Source organism: Ascaphus truei, chromosome 6 (assembly GCF_040206685.1).
Source record: "Ascaphus truei isolate aAscTru1 chromosome 6, aAscTru1.hap1, whole genome shotgun sequence".
NCBI lineage: Eukaryota > Metazoa > Chordata > Amphibia > Anura > Ascaphidae > Ascaphus > Ascaphus truei.
Genome location: NC_134488.1, coordinates 115,066,465 through 115,089,363, shown reverse-complemented (window position 1 = coordinate 115,089,363; position 22,899 = coordinate 115,066,465). Strand labels below are relative to the sequence as shown.

At 42.7% G+C, this 22,899-nt stretch overlaps 1 protein-coding gene across 21 annotated transcripts in view; it reads right to left on the bottom strand.

The window, feature by feature from the left end:
- Positions 1 to 2,046: 2,046 nt before the first annotated feature.
- EIF4G3 (eukaryotic translation initiation factor 4 gamma 3) overlaps positions 2,047 to 22,899 on the bottom strand; it is a 101,762-nt gene continuing 80,909 nt past the window's right edge. For 16 of the 21 annotated variants that reach the window (XM_075605878.1, XM_075605879.1, XM_075605887.1 and 13 more), the window contains 20 exons: positions 21,608 to 21,736; positions 20,795 to 20,968; positions 19,341 to 19,538; positions 18,526 to 18,672; positions 17,633 to 17,869; positions 16,918 to 17,022; positions 16,682 to 16,814; positions 16,474 to 16,571; positions 15,501 to 15,594; positions 13,304 to 13,439; positions 12,704 to 12,924; positions 11,653 to 11,759; positions 9,817 to 9,989; positions 8,947 to 9,072; positions 8,213 to 8,294; positions 7,796 to 7,894; positions 7,527 to 7,673; positions 7,075 to 7,156; positions 6,821 to 6,967; positions 2,047 to 5,868 (listed from right to left, as the gene is read on the bottom strand). In XM_075605878.1, the coding sequence (XP_075461993.1) occupies positions 5,687 to 5,868; positions 6,821 to 6,967; positions 7,075 to 7,156; positions 7,527 to 7,673; positions 7,796 to 7,894; positions 8,213 to 8,294; positions 8,947 to 9,072; positions 9,817 to 9,989; positions 11,653 to 11,759; positions 12,704 to 12,924; positions 13,304 to 13,439; positions 15,501 to 15,594; positions 16,474 to 16,571; positions 16,682 to 16,814; positions 16,918 to 17,022; positions 17,633 to 17,869; positions 18,526 to 18,672; positions 19,341 to 19,538; positions 20,795 to 20,968; positions 21,608 to 21,736 (2,817 nt within the window). In that variant the 3' untranslated portion in view covers positions 2,047 to 5,686. The remainder of the gene's footprint in view (positions 5,869 to 6,820; positions 6,968 to 7,074; positions 7,157 to 7,526; positions 7,674 to 7,795; positions 7,895 to 8,212; positions 8,295 to 8,946; positions 9,073 to 9,816; positions 9,990 to 11,652; positions 11,760 to 12,703; positions 12,925 to 13,303; positions 13,440 to 15,500; positions 15,595 to 16,473; positions 16,572 to 16,681; positions 16,815 to 16,917; positions 17,023 to 17,632; positions 17,870 to 18,525; positions 18,673 to 19,340; positions 19,539 to 20,794; positions 20,969 to 21,607; positions 21,737 to 22,899) is intronic. The other 5 variants (XM_075605880.1, XM_075605900.1, XM_075605897.1 and 2 more) reach the window with 1 other exon arrangement.

The following is a 22,899-nucleotide window of genomic DNA, read 5'->3' as shown; positions in this document are numbered from 1 at the left end:
GCACAGTTCAGCCAATGAGGGCAAACCGCTCACATGACATCACAGGCACACCCCCACGCGCGCAACGTGCTGGCCAGGAATCGCCCGGGCAACATGAGCACCTGTCACGGTGCTCGAGCACCAGCGAGACCACTTTCACCCTGGATGAGGCCTCGTCCAGGGTGGCACGCTGAGCGGGCTCACGCTCGCCACAACGAGACACATTGCGGCAATGTGTGTGGCCAGCGTGAGCTGCTTGCCGAGCAAGCGCAAATTTGAATGGGCGAACCAGCTGTGACTCATCGTGCGGCTGAGCAGGGCGCAGAGCATGAGCGCCAGCGTGTCTGTTCCCTACCTGGCCGAGGCCTTATCCGCTTCTGGTTTTCACCACCCTATGGCAGGAGTGGGCATCTCGTCCTCAAGGGCCATCAACCGGTCAGGTTTTTCAGGATATCCCTGCTTCAGCACAGGTGGCTGTCTTGAAGACTGAGCCACCTGTGCTGAAGCAGGGATATCCTGAAAAACCTGACCGGTTGATGGCCCTTGAGGACTGGAGTTGGATCTGGTTCCTTTCTCCTCCGTTCTCTCGATCTGACCACGCATTTGATTTCTGAGTTAGAAGTACTCTGACTGGTCACTTCCTTTCTTCCTGGAACCTCTGCTTTGCTGTTCTTAATTTTTTTTACTTTCTATCCTCTCCCTTCAACACGGACAGTTTATTGTCCTAAATCTGCTCTCTTCTCACCTCGTGACCAATATTTTACGTCTATTTTATCACAGTAAATCAATAACAATAGTCTTTAAATTAACACTCTTCGTATGAACACCTTTTATACACATGTTGACTAACTTTACTAAATATTTATTGTTTCAGTCCTGCCACCTCAAGTACTGTATTTGTAGTTCTGTTTAAATTATCTAGAATAGATGCTTTATGTACATTGCGGTCACTAAAAAAATAAAACATATAAAAATAGTCATTTCGTTTTTCATCTGTGACTAAAGAAAGCAAAACCTACAGAAATGTAATAAAAATAAAAAGATTGCTCTGTGATTATTACTCCATACCAGACACGTAGGGTTCATAATCTGACTTGTCTGTCAAGATTTCTGAATCTCATAGCCGTAAAAAAAAAAAAAAAATTATATAGATTTAAAGATCTATATATCACAGTAATCACCAAACAGATCTGTTTTACAGGTAATAAGGCTGAAAATGAACCTGCTGCAATATTAAGCAGTATTGAATATAACCATGAACATCCAAAAACTCTAAAACATGTTTGTTTTTTGGGGAGAAAAGTAACACAATATTACTAACTGCTACAAATTAGAATATAAAAGGATATTGTAAGGAGGGACTCGACTCTGCATTTTAACATGACTGAGACATATAGGACAGGATCCAGGATGTGAGTGCTGAACATCTACATTGCAACATTAAGAAATGGATAAAACAAGAAAACATCCAAAGATTTGGGCCAGTAACCGCAAATATAAAAAATGCGATTACAGCTAAAATGTTGCCACAATAGTGTTTGGCAACTCCAGTCCTCCAAGGGCCACCAACAGGTCAGGTTTTCACAAAGTCCCTACTCCAGCACAGGTCAATCAGTGGCTCAGCCTGATTGATCCACCTGTGCTAAAGCAGGGATATCCTGAAGACCTGGTGGTGGCCCTTGACAGGACTTGCCCACCTCTGCCATATGTTAAACGCTCAGTGCTATGGCTGCATTAATCGAAGAGCCATAGTTAATAAGCAGTGCTAATACTTAAGGCACCTTACAATGTATATTACAGCCCATTTAAGTGAATACCTTGCCACTCAGCACACATAGGCCTAAAAACAAACAAACAAACGTGGAAACATAAGAGATTTGACTGCATCCATAACCTGTGTGTCTATACTCCTAAAAAGCAGCACGATAGAGGAGTGTTGAACAGCAGGAGAAAAGTTCTTTGCTGTCCCCAAAATGTACATACGAAGTGGGAGGAAAGTGCAAAACCAGAGAATCTGATGTTCCAACTGACAACATACATTTTTGCAGGAATAAGCATCAACTACAATTTTATACTCACAGACTTCAGGTTTAATTTTATGGCGTCAAGGTTTTAACTCGAGTGAAATGGTAAATTCATACGATCAAATTTACAATCCTCGTTGAGGAAAGGTTGAAGTCGCAGCAGAGGATGAAATGTTTATTTTTTTTTTACTTCCGTGTCAGATGAACTTTACTTCATTCCCAATGCAATCCTAAAGGTTAACTTGGTTGTTTAAACGCTTCACTGATGGTTGTGCATTAAGGTGTGCACACTTTTTATATAGGTACATACCTGTAGCTCTCATATTAGTGAGATTTTGTGGTCTTAAATAGCATTGGAACAAAGCAAGTCTGCATTCAATGCACAGAGCTCTGGAGACTAGGAGGCCTCTCATGTGCCGCTTGTGACTTTGGTCACCAGAAGAACCATTGCTGGCCATTTTCCAGTTTTATTTATTTTTTATAATTATATGTAAACGGTCTTTTTTTTGGGGGTACAATACACTTTGCTTAAACTCTTTACTTCTGTTTTAAGTTTGAATGCTATTGTTTCTTGCCACAGAAGTTAATGCTGCACAGGTATAAATAACCACTTCATATATATTCTGATCACACTTTGTGCATGTCTGTCTACCCAATGACTTAACTGCTAAATCTGTACAGTGCCAGATTGGTTAAATGAGGATTTCATGAAGAATCTATGGAATATATATTAGGATTCTAAAGTGTTTAGCAACCAGGGCCAGAACCACAGAGGTCCAAATCTAAGTTAATGCCTCATTAAGCATTAGTGTCCATCTTCAAAGCTCAATAGCATAGCGTTAAGCGCGGTTTTCAGCCGGTAAGGGCACTGCGGTAACTAGAACGGTAATAAGTGCTAATGATTTGCAAGAGAGGCTTTTCCCCTCCCATAGCCGCAGAGTTCCAGAGAAAGATCTCTCGTAGGTATACATTAACCTCCGGGAAAATAACGTCCGTTAATCATTTTGCTAACGGCTCATTATTAGCCATGAGTTAACAGACATTTGTAGGTCTGGATCCAAGACGGCAATGCGCAGATTTAACAGAAAGCCAGTAGTAACCAGATGCCTGCCAACCCCTCCTAGGCAATGACGGTGCTCTTAACCCTTTGAAGTAACCTGCAATGTGTTGTATGTTCCTCTGGCACAAAAGGGGGTTAAAAAAAGCAATGAAAAACCAGACAGCCGGCAACACTAAAGAGATTACCATTGCACGAATAACACTGGTTTGGATACCACTGTGGCGTTACATCTATCGTCAGTTGGATCAGTAATCATTTGCCTCTCCACGAGACACTTTCAAGTGAATGGCCCAAAAGGTATCTTCTGGCACCGATCGGCTTAGGCAACAGGACCCAAAAGAGCCTTTATTGAAGTTGTGTTTTTTCTCCTTTTGTGGTAGATTGCCAAGGTTGACAGTAATCATTTTTGCGTTTTCTTTCCATGTTCACTTCCTGGAATTAAAGCTGTGGCACCCATGTTAAAATGGGTTGGTGCTAGGAAGAGATAATAAGGGGGCTACAGTTACACAAGCATAAAGCATAGTTGATTACTTTAATAGCCTTTTTCCATAGGAAACCAGGCTAAAGTGCACAAAAATACATCTTAAAAGACGCGTCTTGCAACCTCACCTGCAAATATTTTGGAAATGTCACCACGTTAAAATTGCATTTCATCTTCTAGCCAGCAGCTTGTACATGTCCAAAGGCACATAAGCTCTTCCTACTGCTTTCAACACCGCTCTATTTCTGTGTAAATAACAGGACCATGACTAAGCTACGAACCCATCCCTACCACCTCACTTGTATGCGTTGGCTGTAATCAAGCAGGCAAACAGTTTACTGACTTTGATAAACTGAAATGTGTAGACTCATCTTTTTCTTTACGCCCCCCCCCCCCCCATAGTTTTATTTGCACTGTACAATTGTACCCATTTACTACAGCCCACAGCCCGCATATGCCTTTGAGTTTCCTTCTGAGTCTTAAGTAACAGTTAAATTTTTTTTTTTTGTGCATATTTTTTTTTTTTATACTGGTTTTATTTCTTTGCTGGAACCAAAGTGGGAAGTGAGCAAGGCGATCAGATGTTAAAATACTGAATCGTGATTACACCCGTCCTATTTTTTTTATCCCCGCTTCTCACTCAATAGTGACACCGATTTGCTCAGTACGGCTGCGGGATCACTTAAACACAGTGCCTTGAACCTCTGTGTATCAGGGCTTAGAGACCAAGGGTCAGAAAATACAAGGCTCCAGGAAAAACACAGGCAGATGCCGTATTTACCCCCAGCTAGACCAAGTAGAACCCCTCCTTCGGGTGGTATATGTATAGTACATAAGTAAAGGCTTTTGACATTTATTTTTAGCCTGTTTCTCAGCACAACACGCTTTTCAATCCCTTTATCTCTTCGCTTCTCGTAAGTAATAGGATTCCGTGTGCCGCATTTGACTCCACCAGCAGAACTGCTCACGCGGCCGCGTTGGCACTGGTGCTTTACCATTCTTCGTGCCTGCGTTTATGGCCTTGGTGCATTGTAGCATCAGACAATTACCCAGTTTGGAAGTTTAGAGGCGATTACTTGTTGTAACCACCTCTACTCTGTCTTTTTGCCGTTCGCAACACAATACACGAGGCTGACAACACGACCACAGGAGTAATTTGAAGGTCGTCGTTTGAAGACTGAAGCGCTAAGCAGCTCAAGACCGGTAAAGTGCGCAAAAAAAAAAAAAAAGGAAGGCTTTGTGGACATGAACACCACTGTAGCTCATGACAAAGCTCACTTTGCAACTGCGGACCCCATACTGCTGCAACCTCCAGTGACTAAGATCCTTACCACAGGTACTGTACCTTTCAGAGAAGTGACTCACAGATAAAAGGATTTAGCCCACCACAGACCCTCCCCTGTTCTATAACTGATCATACCCTTCTCAACTATAAAAAGGGATGCTACAATGCAAGGGAGGTAGATTTACTGCCTTCTTTGTCCATCTTTTGGAGTAAGATTTGTTTTACGGACACAGCAATAAAAAAAAAAAAAAAAAAAAAAAAAAAATTTAAAGGAAACACTGGCTTATGCAGTCCATAAAATAATAAATTATTTTTTCTTTCATCTTTTTCTTCTGAAATGATCTGTGGTTTTTATTTAAGGGCGAGTCTTTTTTTTTTTTTTTTTTTTTTTTGTGTTTTTTGTTTAAAAAAAAAAAAATTAAAAGAAAATAAAAGAAAAAAAAAAAAGGAAGGGGGGGGGGGAGAAATAAAATGAAAAACTGAAAATATTTACTATATAAATAGGATGTGAGAATTCTGTCCCATCCCACACCCTCATTTGGGCCAAATTTTGCCGAGGCGCTTTTTTTCTCCCCATGATCACCTCGAATAATTCCCTCTAATTATTGGTTTGGGTCACTCCCTTCACCTCTCTCCTCCCCCCACGTGTGGACACAGTTTATTATTTCCTTTGTTTTCCCTCCCACGTTTCTTGCGCTTATCCACCTTGCTGTACCATAATTGGCAAAGACATGGGGGAAAAAAAAAAAAAAAAGTATATAAAGATGATGAAACTGTCCGTTGCTTGTGTCTTCTCTCCTGACCGGAAGAGTGTGCGAGGGTCTGTGTGTGTCATGTAATTTGATTCATTAAAGTTTCTAGTTGTCCTCCGACTCCTCTTCTGCCTCCCGTAACCACGTGAAGAAAGCGGTGACTGACTTTAGTGCTACGCCCTTCCCATTTTGCTCTGCCGGGTCTTTGCTACTCTCCCATTTGTAGAAGGCATCCTCGGAAATCACTTCTTCGTCGTAGAGGCAGTCGTAAAACATGCGTAACAAGTCTACGCGGAAAGAGGGAGAACAAGAACCAATGACATATATTGGCAAGAGTGCGTTACATGTCACACTTTAGACAACATGGATTGCTCCCAAAGACATTAATTTGCTCTAGTCTCCAGATGTGCACCCAATTTGTTTGTTATGACTGTTTTGTAGCAGATTATATATCTAACTATATATCTATATCTATCTATCCCCAACAGAAGATCAACAGAAACTGTATGTTTGGGCTGAACGTCTCAGGACTAAGGAGATGGATAAATATTTATATCTATGTTAAAAGAAGTCCAGCACACTTGGACATTCTCACAAAGGGTATTTATGTTTCGGGCCCCGTTCTTATGCCAGGACATACTTAGGCTGCGCTTATAGTGCCGTCCCCGTCACGCTTCGGTTGCTGGAAAAACAAAAAAAAATCGACTTGACTTCCAGCGATCGCGACCAAGCCGCCGCTTCTACTATAAGCGCACGCGACGGCGGCAATACATTTGTTTTGCCGCGACGTCGCCGGCACTATAAGCGCAGCCTTAGTCAGGTGAACCATATTTCCAGCAAATAACTCATTGAGGGCTCTCTCTAATTACTAATGGTCTAGATTTAGCTAAACATCTATCCTTGCATAAAAATAAAAACTCTTGTGCAACAATAACTTTAGAAGACCAGCCACCACCACGTTGGGCAGCACATGATTGCCTTTATTGGGCCAACATGGACATCTGACATAGCTGATGCTGTAGTTGTGACTGGGAGACCACACAGAAAAATTATTCTTTTGGTGCTCTGGCATGGTGTTTTTCTTGGAAACGGGTTTGAGAGGGAGGTTGCACCCTTATTTAACTCAAGTGCATGCACACGCAAACACATTATTATATGTTACATAATATTCATGATCAGGGAGCCTTACAAACTAACTGCTGCTCTCATTCCAAAGTTATACTAGGAAGAAGTACTTACTGGGAGGTTGATCAAGATTTACTATCAATGCTTGTAGTGCATAAAGTGCTTGCAGTTCCCTCTCGGTGTCCAGGTCAAGGTATTTTAGTAAGACTGGCACCCTCTGCTTGAGAAAAGTTGTGTCCACGCGGCAGGAAGAACAGTCCCCTGCGCAATAGATAGAGGTCACCTGTTGTGCCGTTTTGTGTCTCTCTCACGCACTCACATTGCAGACTTTGCAATGTGAACTAGAAAGGACAGGATGTATTACTCACCTAGAATTGCCGCTTTGCATACTGCCGTCATTAAAGCTCTAAGGAATGTAGGCGAACTCATCTGGAATTCATCTAGATTACCCTGGAGGAAAAGAGCAAGGCAGAGGAGGTCAGCACTTGTTGCTACAAAATCATTCAAAATGTGAGGTTTTGTCGGAAGATTGGGAGGGTAGGAAGTCTGCCCCTGGTGTATATAGAAAGGGGGAGTGAGGGGTGTGTCGGACATGGGGCCTCTGCCATCTCTGTGGACAGAGGTGAGAGTCATGTGCCTGTGATGTCTCATAGTGCGATCATCAATTTATTCTACTGCATGTACCACTATACTTTATTGCGATTGAGGATAGATAATGAATCTTTGTGCTGAGCACAAAAGCACAAGACAAATGTCTATTAAAAAATAAGAAAGAAGGATCTACATGCCAATCCGTTACCATCACAGGGAGTTTTCATACCTCTACCCAGTCAAAAATGTGTTCATCATTTGCCTTTTCCTCTATAATGAGCTGCTCAATCCGTTTGTTCAGCTCTTCTGCTGACATATCTTTCTTGGAAACATTCTCTGAGGTGCTGGAGCAGTCAGACAGGGTGAAATCCAAATTCTGCTGGGCAAAAATAAATAAATGAATACTTGGCAAAACTGTGCGCTCGGACACTGGACAAAGAGAAGGTTCAATACACAAGGCCAAAGAAGCAAAGTGAACAGGTATGTTTTGTCACTCACTTTTTCACTGACAAAGCTCTGCACATCCTCCCCTTCTGGTAGGAAGTCTTTCCATCTTAAGTCAGTCTCTCGCCACAAGGCTGCTACTTTCTTATGGCTCTGAAAACAATAGCAGTTCCATACGGTACATTTATGACAAGCCGACATTCTAGGGTATTTCAATTCGGAGAGGAAAGCTAGGTCTGCATTTTTCAAGGTTGTGACTTCTGGTTGTTGCAAGAATAGAATATTAACAGAATCAAAAAACCATTCAATGCACCAAGAACAAATTATTAACAATACCAATTATACAACAAAATGCTGATTAAATGTAACATGACAATATGGGCTATGACTGACCACTGGTAATCGTTTGGTAGCTTTCTGCTCACCTAATCATCAACCATTGTGAGGTTCTTGGTGAAAACTGGTACGTACCATTTGTTTGCATAGAAGGTGCAATATTTCAGACAGCAAGACTCCTCCGCGTCCCACAGGGTGCAAAGCTTTGCTAAACTCGCTGCAAAAGCAAAAACAAAAAAAGCAGGAGCTTAAAGCTTTACACCGTGCATGGATTTCAGTAGTGAAGAGGCAAGAAGATACACCAGTACCACATTCAGGAGCTGCAGCTCATTAAGGGGAGATTCATTCCCCGAAATGTGGTGCTAAATTCTAAGATGCCTCTATATATTCACAAGGGTGTTTTCAAATAAGTGACGTGACTGAGCCCCGCTCGTTTTAGTGCAATCTTTCCTAGGACGCCCAACGACACACCTTGCTGTATTTGTGCTATCAGATGGTCACGGGTTGAAATAACATTGGCACAAGGTTAGTGATAAATATTCAACTTCAAGGATTTACACAAATGTCTTTGCAAGCATTAACCCTTCCACGGGCAGAGGGATCTGAAACACAGTACACTACGCAGCCCTCTTGGCTCCTTTGGAAGCGACGTGGTTAGAGCAGCCTTTGCACCAGGAATCGTGCAGGTCACAAACTTATTTAAGCCACTTGTTGTCAGAGGGGCTGCGACATAAAACCAAAGAATTCCTGTAATAGTTAAAATACAAGCACAAGACTCCCTCAATTTGTGTGATCACCTTTCCCATTAATGGGCAAGATTGCGGCTTTAATTAGGACACTACATAAAACCTGCCGGCAACATCGCTCACGTTATTAGCTCTCTCATAGAGATCCCTCCATCTTTTAACATGGGTGTCACCAGCTCAGCCAGGTACAGCCAGATGTGCGGGATATCGATGGCCATATCTTCTGCCAGCTCCAGCGTCTCGGAGAACCTGTCATGTGGGCAAAGAAGCAAACAGATAAAGAACAATACACGTCGGAGCAGTGGCAATGTGCCGCCTTAATGTGCTTATAATTACTATGCTGTTGCTTGCAAACGGACATATGACCAGCGAATGATAAAAATAAATAAATGCATTTAACAAAAAATAATTATGTGAAAGGAGCCGTTCATTCCAGCTCCTCGCCTCATTTATTTTCTTACATATACAGGAAGCAGGGGTCTCCGGGGCAGAAATTAAAGCAGCAATACTACATTTTGTTCTTATTTGTATATGTAAAGCAGGTGACAATGTACAATTCTACATTCTTACCTAACCTGGCAATTGTTTGGGGCTCCTGTTATACATTTGCTAAAACCCTGATTGTGTGGCTAATGTAATGGCTGCCTTCCAGCTTTGTGCTGCAGTCAGTGAAATGCTGCAGCTGATATGCAAGATTACCAAGTGTAACACATTAGGCCTCGGCCATAGTGGAAGCGTCCGCTTTGGCGTCACTCGCCTCAAGCAGGACAGATTTCTGTCCTGCAGGCAGGCGACGGGAAAGCGTGTCGGGGGCGTGGCAATGACATCAGAGAGCTGGTTCGCCCTCATTGGGCCAACCCTTAATTCTGATCACAATCTGGGTGGGGTTCCTGTTCTCCCATTAGGAGGAAGGGGCCTTTAAAGTGGTTATTTGAAATAAAACGACACCGAGTAGCAATTCCCACACTGCTACCATCCAAGGTCTATACCCACCCCTTGAAGAAGTCCTGCTTGCAGAGTTTGCCTGACTGCACCAGTTGGTACAGCAGCTGTCCCATATGATCCCTGGTGATCTGACTCCTCTCCAGCGTGGACTCCACACCCATTCTGACGAAGACTGAGAGCATGCCCTGCTCGTTCATCTCATCTACACACTGCATAGCTTCCTGGAGTCATGCAGAACACAAACAGATTCCCTGATCAGCTGGATCAATGTGTATGTTTGCACATAATCCATTATCATCCCACTGGAGGCGTCTCGGCCTAATTCCATTATACACAGATAAGCTCTGGAAGATGTCATGCATACGCTAACTGGATGTGTGTTTATGGTGGGGATTTGGTTCAGATCGTGATATAGTCGCCACATAACTGGTTCCAATGCACACATTGTATCTGATTAGCATCCCTGATCTAAAAGTGAATAGGATCTACTGAAACACACATTTTATGTGACAAGTATATACCACTTAAAAGTACAAAATCAAAAGTTCAAATTATTTTTATTATAATAAAACACATTTTAATGCGACCTTTCAGGTTGCTCATGGTGGACTGTTAAGCATCATTTAATAGATAGTGGATTATTCGTGTTTTAAAACAAAATAATTGCCATATCTACCACAGGGACAAAATGGCTCCCTAGTCTAGTTAATGAAGTATAAATTATCTACAAAATAAGAGCCAAAATGAAAAGATGCTGAGCATTTACTTAAACAAATCCTGGAAGTCAGAAGGTCTCTCCTAAGCTATTCTCCCCCCACTGTCGGGAGACCTGTTTCCAAGGAGGAATGCAATTGTTTCTTTTTAGGACTAGAAGTACAACTTTTGGTCCAGAGGAGCTCTACAAATTAACCAAGAGGAGGAGGTCTCGCTGTGACAATAACTGGGTTATATTAGCTGAACTTCCGCTCAGCTTGCACAAGATGGCGCCAACTGCATACGATACATTGCAAAATGTTCTCAGCCAGTTTTTGAGAGGTGTCAGTTTACACTTTAGGGACCCTTTAACATTAGCGTGACATGGCTCTGATAGAGGTAGAGAATAGAGAGGAGTTGTATAAAAGGGCAGAAAAGTGAAAACCCTTTGAGATAAACAGGCAAATCTTGAAAATGATGCAAAATGTCACCGTTGGCCAATCGATGGATATAGGGCAGGGGCGGGCAACTCCAGTCCTCAAGGGCCACCAACAGGTCAGGTTTTCAGGATAGCCCTGCTTCAGCACAGGTGGCTCAGTCTTCGACAACCACCTGTGCTGAAGCAGGGCTATCCTGAAAACCGGGCCAGTTGGTGGCCCTTGAGGACTGGAGTTGCCCGCCGCTGATGTAGGGCGATGCAAGGTAAAGAAAGGTAGAACCAACCTTAGAGGACAGGAGAGAGAAATCAAGCGGTTAACTTTAGAATAGACAGCAGTCAGCAGGAAATATCAGTGGATTTCAATAGGCGAGACCAGTGCACCTATTGCAGGAGGGATAGGGGGGGGGGAGGGGATGGGTAACACACAGTATGTTACTGGCGGGGGAGAATATCAGTGCACCCTGGAGACCTTTAATCTGTCAGAATGGAAAGCAACACCAGCTTCAAAATGCCAAGACTTGGACGGAGCCACATGGGTGTGTCTTGAAATATGGAGCAGCTGTCTACTCCACTCCCAGGTTGCCATACAAGCTATGTCCTGCAACTTGCAGAAACTCAAGTGGTTTTCCTGTATGTTTGTTATTGTAGAACGTAGGGGAGGACCCCTCTACCAGAATGCCATAGATACTTGGGTGCAGAGTTAATGGATTAAGGAGTTATTCTTAAAATGAGGAAGAGTCACGCCGTCTCACCTTATAGTCAGTAATATGCAAGAATTCATCTATGATTGCCTTGCATTTTCTTTCCACCTCCTCTTCTGATGGAGAGGACTTGTCTGGTTCAGGAGTCTCAGACTTGGCTGTTCGAGGAGGGAGCGAAGTCCATGCAAGAGTTTGAAAAACATGGGCAAAAGGAAACATCCAATGAGATGCTATGACTGAAGAGCTTTTTAATAAGCATAGCATATCTAGAAACGAGCATGGCTAGCAATAAGGTGCTATGCCTTAGTAACAGAAGCAGCGCCAATCACAAGGTGTGTGTGTGTGTGTCTCTGTTTAAGTGCAAATCCTATGCCAATGTGATTTGCACACAAATTATCAACACAACATGTGTGGTTTATCTCCTCAACGTAAGTCACATGAAGCATAAATCCTGACACATTGAACACTACATTTTGTTCCTCTGGCTGCACTTGCGGTCACTGTATTAATATCTAAAAATATTTGTGTTAACCAATTTGGACTCCCTATGAGAAGCTATTCTGCTGCTATAAGTAACAATGTCTGTAGTCGCCAGCATTTCCCTTTGATATAACATGACCCAAATTATATTCTGAGCTTTTTGCTGCAGTAACTTAACTTTATTTCCTATAACGCTTTTCTACCAATGGGACTCCAAGCGCTTCACCATTACAGTATAGTGAGCGGTACGCAGCACATAGGAGTGTTACAGACACAGGGAGGTAAAGCGACTTGCCCAAGGTCACAAGGAGCGGACACCGACATTTCACCCAGGTTCCCCTAATTCATGCTCAGTGTCACGGATTACAGAGTCAGTGTCTCACTAACTGAGCCGCTCCTTCTCCACTTCTGCGCATGTAATGTTATTAAATAAGAAACGTGCGTTTGCGTCTTCAGGTCAGGGACTCCTTTCTCAACGTTACATATACTGTTTGGGTGTAAAATTTTTGAAGCACTGCGTACCTGGTTGGCGCTATAAAAAACATACATAAACACAGGGCTTCACATACATGCGTGTTTGGTCATAGCAGTAGTACACATGCCTACGTTTTGCGTGTCTCACCAGGCTCCTTGGCTTTGCGATCAGGCCCTGCGTGGTTCTTCTCCTGCTCCGTGCTGCCGGTTATGTGTTTCACGCTGTGGAGCATCTCCTTGCGTTGCTCATCTTGATTGTCTAACAAGTCCTTGCTGCTGCCTCTCAGGAACGTGCTGGGACGGGCAGCTGAAGATGTGGAGCATGGGGCTGTAGGCTTGTCGTTCTTCTCACGCCCTATGCTTCCAAGGCTAGTGGACACCAAGGCAGCAGAGTCAGGGACAGGTCATCGCCCCTTCCAATAACCAACTAGAACCAATATGCTAGTCTCAGTGCGAATTATTCTGCAAAGCGCAATCATGGAAGTTCCCCAGCTTCAAAGGCAGTGTACTTACCCACTGGAACACTTGCTCTTTCCATAAGCTCAATTCAAGTGTTATTGCATTTACACCAATAAAATGTGTAAAATGATCCGCCTGTCTTAACACATCACTGTGCACATACACGTTACTTTCTAGTGCAGGGGGGCTCAACTCCAGTCCTCCAATGACGACAGGAGTTGAGCACCCTTGGAATAGTGGCATAATCAAAGGGTGTAAAGCACGATAGGAGAACGCTAGATTCAGTTACCTTGTTAATGTCTTGCGGGTATCCAAATCAGAGGATGTGGAAGAGGAAGAGGCTGAAGACGCTGGCGATGCTGGCGGCGGCTGCTGCTGCAGGGGGGAGAACCTGTTCAGGCCGGGGGCTCCTGGCCGTAGGGATTCTACCAGACAAAATGAAGGCAGCCAACAAACCGGATTATTATTATTATTACTAGGCCATTGGGGCAAGTGGCTAACGGATACGGTCAACTCCTACAACACCTCAGTGGCCACGAATGCACGTTGCATTTAACGGTGTAATCTCCCTCCGCAATTAAAGAAACCGGTGCTCAGACAATAATTTCTGTGACATTTGTTATCGTTTTTGGGGGATAGTGAAGAGCTCACAGATGTCTCCCCAACTCAAAAATGGTGAGAAGTACATTACAGGAGAAAGAACAATGCAGCGATTTCATGAAACTTAATACATTGCTCCCACAAGTCTTACTATACTGTGCAGGGCAGGGGCGGCCAACTCCAAACCTCAAGGGCCACCAACAGGTCAGGTTTTCGGGATATCCCTGCTTCAGCACAGGTGGCAGCCACCTGTGCTGAAGCAGGGGTTATTCCTAATACCTGGCCTGTTGGTGGCCCTTGAGGACTGGATCTGATCACCCCATATATAGAGATTTCAGTAAAGAAACAGAGCGGCATCAATTCCACACCTCAGTGACACAGGCTGAGTTATAAAGAGGCGCCTGCTGGTTTTATATCAAATTTTCTCTGAAATAGAAAAAGAAATACTTGGTGAATTTACACTGTGATCAGGGTGAGATTGGGAAACCAGGACTACAGTTCCAAAAAACCACGTGGTGCTCAGAGAACCCTGGACAGATTAGTTGGGATTTTGTTTGACGATATCAGTAAATGGTACCTGTCCGGTACCTGATGTACAATATTTAACAAGTATCCTAACCCACACGCCTAACTGGAATGATCCCACATGCTTCAGTGAAGATGCAAATACAGACTTGTGTCCAGAAGAATGGCGGGTGTATAATAAGGGCAAGGTCCTGAATAATAATCAGTGTGGATATATTATGTGACTCGCGTGACCTTTCGGAGTCTGAAATAGAAATCCCGGTGTCCTGGAGGTACCTGGGGTGCAATCCGCTGAAGGTAGAACCGGAAATAACAAGGAGAAAAACCGGAGCACGACCCACAGCAAGAGGACAGAGAGATGCATATCCCAATAGTGATAAAAACATAGCAATGTATTGGATCATGGAATAAAGGCTATAGGCCAAACTAAATTACTCTATATCATTGTATATACAGTATTATGTTTTTAAAGTTATTTTTTCTTCTCTCCTTTTCTTAAATTTGTCTTCTCCCCTTGTTCAGTCAGCCTTTTGACACCGGAAGACATGCACATAACAAAGTTATTGTCTTGTACTTTATATGCCTATCAAGGCATTTCTATGTATTTCCTCATGAGGACACTTACAGTATATAACAAAAATATTTTCTTGTGCACTACCGGAGTGTGTTTACAGTTTAGTGTTAATAAAGTTTTGACATTCAAAAAAAATAAATAGTAATTTAACGTGTGGTCTCTGACGCGCCGACACCACACACCGTTACGTCAGTGGGAGGATCACCCGGTTGGCGTTGGATTGGTAGCTTCAGTGCGCTCAGAGGGTACAAATAAACTCCGGTAAGTATATGTCTTTGTTTACCTAGATAAACACCCCCTAGGAGCTTGAAACATATTAGTTTGGGTCTACCGCCTTTATTCCATGATCCAATAAATGTGATATTTCTCTTTCTGTCCTCTTGCATTGGTTAGTGCTCCGTTTTTTCTCCTTGTTATTTCCGAAACTAGGACTAGTTCAGAGTGGCAGTACCTTCAGATATCTGAATTAAATGTACAACAGCCACTTTGTTGGTAAAGTTCCCTGCAACACACAGGTCCCTCTTGCATATGTGCTATAATAATATGCATTTACCATGACCCCTGCAGACACACTCACCAGTACACCCTCCTAGTGTCTCTGTACAGTCTCCCTACTTACCACTTAGATTGTAAGCTGTTCGTGGGAAATGGATTCCTTTTTCTAATGGCCACAGTACTTATTCCTATTATGTTACTGCTGTAAAGCACTATGTACATGGATGGCGTTATATAAAGCTATACATACATACAATAAAGAGGCGACTATAAAGCTGTAAGACACCCTTACCCGTCTCACTGGCCTTTGCTCCTCCGCTGCTCCCTTTCCCCCAGATACCAGGCTGAGCCTTGGGCACCAGCTGAATCTTCTCATCAATGGTGGTCTGTGGCAAAGACATGGCACTCGATAAGGTACATACGAAAGCACAGCACTGGTCAAGATATAATGTACATCGGGTACCAGGGCCTTTTCTTTTATATGAACCCAAGATCGTAAAATCAAGAATTTAATCAATAACATTCAGAAAAAGAAAAACAGTTACTTCACGATCCCTTCATGCAGAAGACTCGCTCTGAATAAGCACACGCATACCATGTCGCTTTAAACAATCTATATCTTTGACACTTTTTTTTTTTACACAGATGTAAAATGCCAGTACTTACTGTATATTGGTCTCAGAGAAGTTTAGATCAGCGTAGGTTGCTAATAGTGTGTACAGACCTGCGAGGTTTCAGAAGCTCTCTTTGAAGAACGGTCGTGTAGACCAGGGGTGATCACCTCCAGTACTCATGAACCCCCAACAGGTGAGGTTTTAAGGATATGCCAGCTTCAGCACAGGTGGCTCAGTCGATTGAGCCACCTGTGCTGAAGCAGGGATATCCTTAAAACCTCACCTGTTGGAGGGGGGTAGGTGGGGAAGGAGAGAGAGAGGGGCCTTGAGGACTGACGAAGACCCCTTGTTAAGTATCCCAACCTGCATTATATCTATATTTATGTTAAAGGAAAAAAAAAAAGATTGCAAGCTCTTTGGGTAAGAAAAATTCTCTAACGCTAGAGCTGGTGCTCTTGCCTCTTGGTAAACAGGTTTGCAGTTTATGTTCTTTGTATGTCTGTACTGTTATGCGACACTAAAAACGACCAAAATTAAATGGACAATAAGTAAATAAGGAGTTAACAACCAAGAAACAATGTAACGACTTGTCTGTGTATGGGCCCCCGGTGAATGTGCCGCTTCCTACTGGAAGGGTTGTACCCGTCTTACCTTTGTGATCTTCAGGAACTTGGAAGGGTCCAGCACCCTGTTATTCTTTGCCCCCTGCACTGTGTTCCATCCGCTTTCATCCACCCTCTGAACCCCTGCTGGGGACAAGCATAGCCTGTGAGCACAGCAGCCTCGCTGCCTGACGGTGTGTGTTTCAAGGTGTCCCTAATTGAGCAAGAGAGTGGGACGAGATGCCCGTAGTTCTCACCTGGTCTCCGCTTATCTTTGGTCATTAGCTGTTGGACTTTCCGCTGCTCTTCCTGCTCTTCGATTTTGGCTTCCTTATGAATCTGCTCTATAGTTTTGGGGCCTTGGTCAGCTCTCCGTGATATCCAGTTACACTGTGGAGGGAGCAGGCGGCTTTACTAATTCAGGATATTTTACATTCAGAAATGGTGTCAATTTGACCAGAAATCCCCCCTAAACACATGAAAGTGCACATACCCGTCTAAGGTCTATTATATCCTGCAGCATAAATCGGATCCTTGAGGACGTTTTTCTCTCCTTCACAATCTTTTCCATCTGGTTAAAGTACTGGTCCATCCGTGGCTGCATAGACATGTAGATATGTTAGAAATTGGCCAGTACCAAGAGACTTCCAATAGTTATTCTTCAAGAGGTAATAAAAAGCCGAGTCCAATTTAGTCACTGTAGTTTAATTAGAAACGTTACTTGGGTCCAGAACCAACAGTTGGTGTGCAATTAACTTGGTTGTCTCTGAACTATTTCCCTATAATATGTATTTAGAGGTAAAGCGTTCTGTAGTCCTGTGTTCACCCCCACATTCTTTAGTCTTAGACTGTTAAACTTCAGATCTGTAATGAGTCTGTGTTCTTGCTCTGATTCCCTTATAGAGATCTTGAAATTGTGCAGGGTCTGTATCCCTACATATCCATTACACTTGTGTTCTCTGCACGTGCACCATCTAAGACAGGGGTGGTCAACTCCAGTCCTGAAGCCCCTCCAACGTTTTAGGTTTTAAGGATATCCCAGCTTCAGCACAGGTGTGTCACTCTTCGACTGAGCCACCTGTGCTGAAGTTGGGATATCCTTAAAACCTGACCTATTGGGGGAGGGGGGGGTCTTGAGGACTGGAGTTGAGCACCCCTGAACCAAGGCTTTCTCCGGCCAGCTTTTAGTCACAGAATGTAAAGCTCACCTTGGCCTTCTCAAAGTCCAAGTCCTTGCCGATGGTGGTGAGCAGCCGACACAAGCACTCGAGAGATTCCTGGTCATGGTTCTTGAGCAGTTTAACCACACAGTCATGCATGATGGCCTCTGTCAGCATCTTCAGCTTAAACAGCTCCCCGATGAACTTTATGTTCCCGATTGATCTCCGTCGGGCCTTGTCCTTGGCTTCCACCAGCTCGTCCTGTAGCCGCGTCTTCTCTTCTGGCTACAAAGACAGGACCGGAACATTATGAAGCAGGCCAGTGGCTTCTGAAACATTACAGGCTATTCTAGAGAGCCAATAACCAAGACACAGACCAAGTTACATCTTACTATTTAATTTGTATACGGATCTGCAATTCTTCATAGACAACACTGTTTTTACTGTTCAGTTATAACAGTAATGGTAACCTTTCTTTTAATGTGGCAGGCAAGCTCCAGTATGTTTTACTGATACCTGTAATATTCTGAGCATCACACCTGACCGATACATAATAGCATTTTTTTCATGTATAGTTCTGACACGGAATACATTCCGGTGAAAAGAATTATTCAGATACAATGTGTATTATTTATTAAACACTGAGCACTATAGCATGGAAAATCCACATCAGGTCATTGGGAGTGTCCGTGAGATAGCAGCAGTGCCGTGTTTGGCACGATCGCAGTTTAACGAACAACCTTTCACCGTCCCGCAGAACTTACTAAATAATTGTGTCCACAACAGAGAGAAAGTGACTTGTTGAAGGTCACAAGTACTAAATCCCAACGCATCTAAGGCAGTAGCTGACATTGCTGCTAGGCCTCACTATCTTCCCTATGCTGAGGTGACTCATCCTCCCTACCACTTATGCTGCTGCGTACGGTAAGTTCTCTTCTTACCGTTTTGGATAATTCAAGATCTTTTTGCTTTTTCTCAAAAACATCATCATCAGCTTTGTCCTTCTCAAACTCCTTCTGACAACGGTTCAGCAGCAGCTTCCGGAAATTCACTGTGATCGCAGGCTTGTCAGTCATCGGCACTTTCAGCTGAAAGAGCATGGAGATCCCCAGTTAAATAGAAATGGTTACCGCGTTGGGTAGTGCAGTGTAACACTGGAACACAACTGAAATAGTAAAGTTACTACTGACAGAAAGTACAGAGACCATAGGAGGGAAGAGCAGCTTACAGGTTGAGGCATGACTTTCTTCCACTGACTCTCTCACGGTGATATATACCATGATTTAAAAAAGCTGGCCACAGAGGGCAAATAAAAGGTCCACCATCATCCATGACCAGACTTATTTACAGCACTGAATTAAATATCCACCATATCCCTTCACCTCACAGAATTTTCCTTAACACAATTCCCCTCACCGCATAGAAAACTCTACAACTACCCCCACCACAATTGTCCCACCCAAGACATTGGTTTCAAAAACATGGTAGACGTTCAGCGTGAGAAAGACTAAAAATGTCAGAAAGCTAGCGAGTGAAAAGAGGAGAACAGTTTGCTGGATAGAAAGGGAGTTTTGCATCTAAAAAGTAGTAACGCACCAACAAAGGGAAATTTGTGTGCATTTTTATCCGCAAATGTAGTATTTGTTCCATTGCAGTTTGACCATGGTGATAGGAAAAGCTTTCTTGGTCAATATAAACCAAGCAAAAATCCCACTGGAAGGGGTCATCCAGCTATCAATCCTCATGGCTCCCTTACCGTGGCAAGGCATCGGCACATATTGGCGTAAGCCACGGAGAAGCCGGGTTCATCAAGTGCTTTCTCAAAGACCAAGTCGATGACTCCCTTGAGTCGCTCCTCTGTGTCCACTGTCAGATCTGTCACCTGTTTCATCAGCTGATTGAACATCTGAGGTGTCAGCTTGTTCAAGATGCTCCGGACCTTACGGAAGAGGGCCTAGGAGGAGAGGAGGAGAGGAGGAGAGGAGGACAGGAGGAGAGGAAACTTTCAGACAGAATACATTACCCACATGATGCTGGGGGTGGGGCAGTGAAATACAACGCTCTGCGGTTAATGCACAACACAAGAAAATAGACTTAAAATAAATATAAATTAAAAAGAATGAACATACAGCTACAGTTATTATCAAGGTAGAAGAAGTGGTGTTTTATTGAAGCTTATAACTAGTAGAGCTTAAGCGATGTGGGACAGAAGGGAATTGTACCCATTCAGAAGTAGAGGACACGAGGGAAAGCTGGGAAGCAATGACATGAGCACAGAAGTAATGACTTCAGGAAAGGGTTCTTTACCGTAAGGACAGCAAGATGTGGAATTCATTACCCATGGAGACTGATATGGCAGATACAGTAGATTTGTTCAAAAAAAGGTTGGACATCTTTTTAGAAAGGAAAGGTATACAGGGATATACCAAATACGTAAACATGGGAAGGATGTAGATGCAGGGGGGAATCTGATTGACAATTCTTGGAGTCAGAAAGGAATGTATTTTTCCCCTTATGAGATAATTGGATGATGTATCACTGGGGTTTTTTGTTTGCCTTTATCTGGATCAAAATACTGTAAGTACAAATTTAGGATGAAATATCTGTCGTCTAAATTTAGCATAGGCCGAACTCGATGGCCGTATGTCTTTTTTCAACATCTTCAACTATGTAACATATCTTAATGGATTGACATTAGCATCAACTGCCTTGGTGATGTAATGAACCTATGAGATGCCGGTCATTTAAGAGCCACTGTTAAGTGTTTCTGCGCTTTTGTGAATAACACTGGAGGTTTGTGACGTTTTCCATTGAACTAATGTAGAAAGCATCCAACAAATCTATACTTCAGAGTATTTCAACTAGTGTAGACAAATGCAATTAACATTTAAACAGCAGCAAAGAGGAAACTATTACAAAAATGCCCTTTTTTTTAACATCTCAAATGCATGTGTTTGTGGATCAAGTAGCACAATGATGACTAGGTTCCTGAGCAATTAAATCTTGTAATGTTCGATACAAGTTAGATTATTATCGCTCTAGTTAGAACACAGCTATCCCTCATTAAAACATGACTCATTCAGCTCTCTCAGGATAGATTTTGTTCTTATTCAGACACACCGCCTATCATTCGTCAGCTTTTTTCATTAGAATTAGATAAGCTGTAATGATTTCTCCAAAGGATGTATAGAAAACTGCATATGTACTCACCTGGGTTCTAAGGTTCTCTGGGTCATCTGCCGGGCCGTCCCTCTTCACATTGGGTTTCCATGCGTTTTCCGATTTCTTCAGATGTACATCTTCTGTCACTGAAATGTTCATGATGATCTTCCTGGGCTCCCGTCTTTGGCTGGGCTGAGCACGCCTTGGCCCCACATTTAGCAACTGGAAGATAAAGATGGTAAAGACTAAACAACAAGGTGGCAAATGGCACAAAATGATTAAGTGAAAACAGTGCAATGCATAAAAGTGCTAGAACCCAGTGAATAAATGGATAAGACACTAAAATCACATTAAACTGCAGCTACTAAGACTCGATGAATTCTCCTGGTCCTCAATCCTCACGAAGCTCCCTAGGAGATTAAAGGCTCGGTATGTTTTTCCAATTTGGATATATTACATCTAAATAATGTTTGGTATACTGCTTTGTATTGCATTAAAGTGGTTGACTTGTTCTAGAAGTAGTTCCCTGTGTTTAGCAGTAGATGGAGCGAAAGACAAAAATCCTGTTCATGGCTAGCCACTGATTTCTTAATGAGTTAATTGCGCACCATACAGTTTTTGGCCCAACATCAAACTCTGCAGCTTTAATTATTGTAGCTATACTGTAGGAGTACAAGTATTTAACATGAAAAAAGGGAGTCTAGATATATGGCCTTAATGTTGTACTTGAGAAATAAGTAATAAAGCAGACTCCAAGATCTGTGAATGCTCATTCTATGTAGGAGATGGTGAACAGTAGCAGGAATAACTTTAGTGCTCTGTCTGAATGAGCGGAAGAAAATACAAAATGCACATACTTACAGGAACACCACGAACGACCGGTATCGGCCTGAACTCTTTGCCGAAATCTGCAAAGGCTGGGGTGAAATCTGGCCCCCTCTGTAGCATACGGGTGTCCAAGGTTCTCATGGGCAATTTTGGCTGATTGATCTGCGCGCGAAAGAAGACAGAATTATGGTTTAGAAAAAAATTACGTGAGACAAAGATGACACCCCTACAATCCTGACTAACACTACCAATCCAGAACTAATTATTCTTAGCTTTTGTGTTAAGGAAACTAACATCGGTTTTAGCATGGTGTCAAATATTTGCAAAACATTTCTGTTTGGGGTTCATAAAGAAAAAGAAAAATGGCTTGGATTCTATCAGACTATTTGCTTTCTGAAAAGGGGGACGACATATTGCACCGTATCATTTAAAAAAGTTTTCTGTTGCCTGGCACATGTTATGGATAGCATGAACCTGTACATCCACTCATGTAAAGAGTTACTGTCACCGTGGGATGGCCAACTTTTAGATCACTGGATTATTTTGACTAGTATGCAAAAAATATGTCACAATCTAAGGGGCAGAATTATCAGTGGTACCCTACTACTGTATTCAACAAAAGGAGCCAAAGGAGTCACCTCAGGGCGACTTATAAAACAGGCAGACGGTGAAATTAAGTAGTGATAGGAGACAGAAGGATGATAATTAGTTCAGTTCTGGAGGCTATATCCTCATAAGGACAAACAGAAGTGATGAAGGGAAAAGGCACTAAAACGGTGTATGGCTTGCATTAAAAAAAACACAAACAAAAAAACACATCACAAAATACCCCTGGGGGGAAAAATAATAAAAAATCAGGCAGCAGGGGATGTGATAGAAACTAACTACATGTACTTTACAATATGGTATTAAAAAAAAAAAAAAAAAAAAAAAAAAAGAGGAAGGACAATCCAGGTCCAGGACAGAAACGTTGTTTACTGTATGTAGTTTATCAATAAATAGGACTTTTCCCTACAAAGTGCACTTCCAGTTCTTCTTTATCATGGTTTCAGTTTTGGGAGAAGGACTCCCAGATTCGGGGCTAACCATTCATTACAGCAGATTATAACTACTGTGTTCATTTCAAATTCTGTGGGCAATTGTTAGAAGGTAATGGAAACATTTTTCAGAAGAGAAATGCTATGATTAAAAGGCCATGCATGCACTGTGGTAACCTCAAGGGAAACAAAGAAGTACATCTTCATTGTACAATAAAGATGTACAAATCAAGAATGCTTAGGATTGACAAGGGTATCTGAAATATGGAAAGATTCCAGGTATCTAAA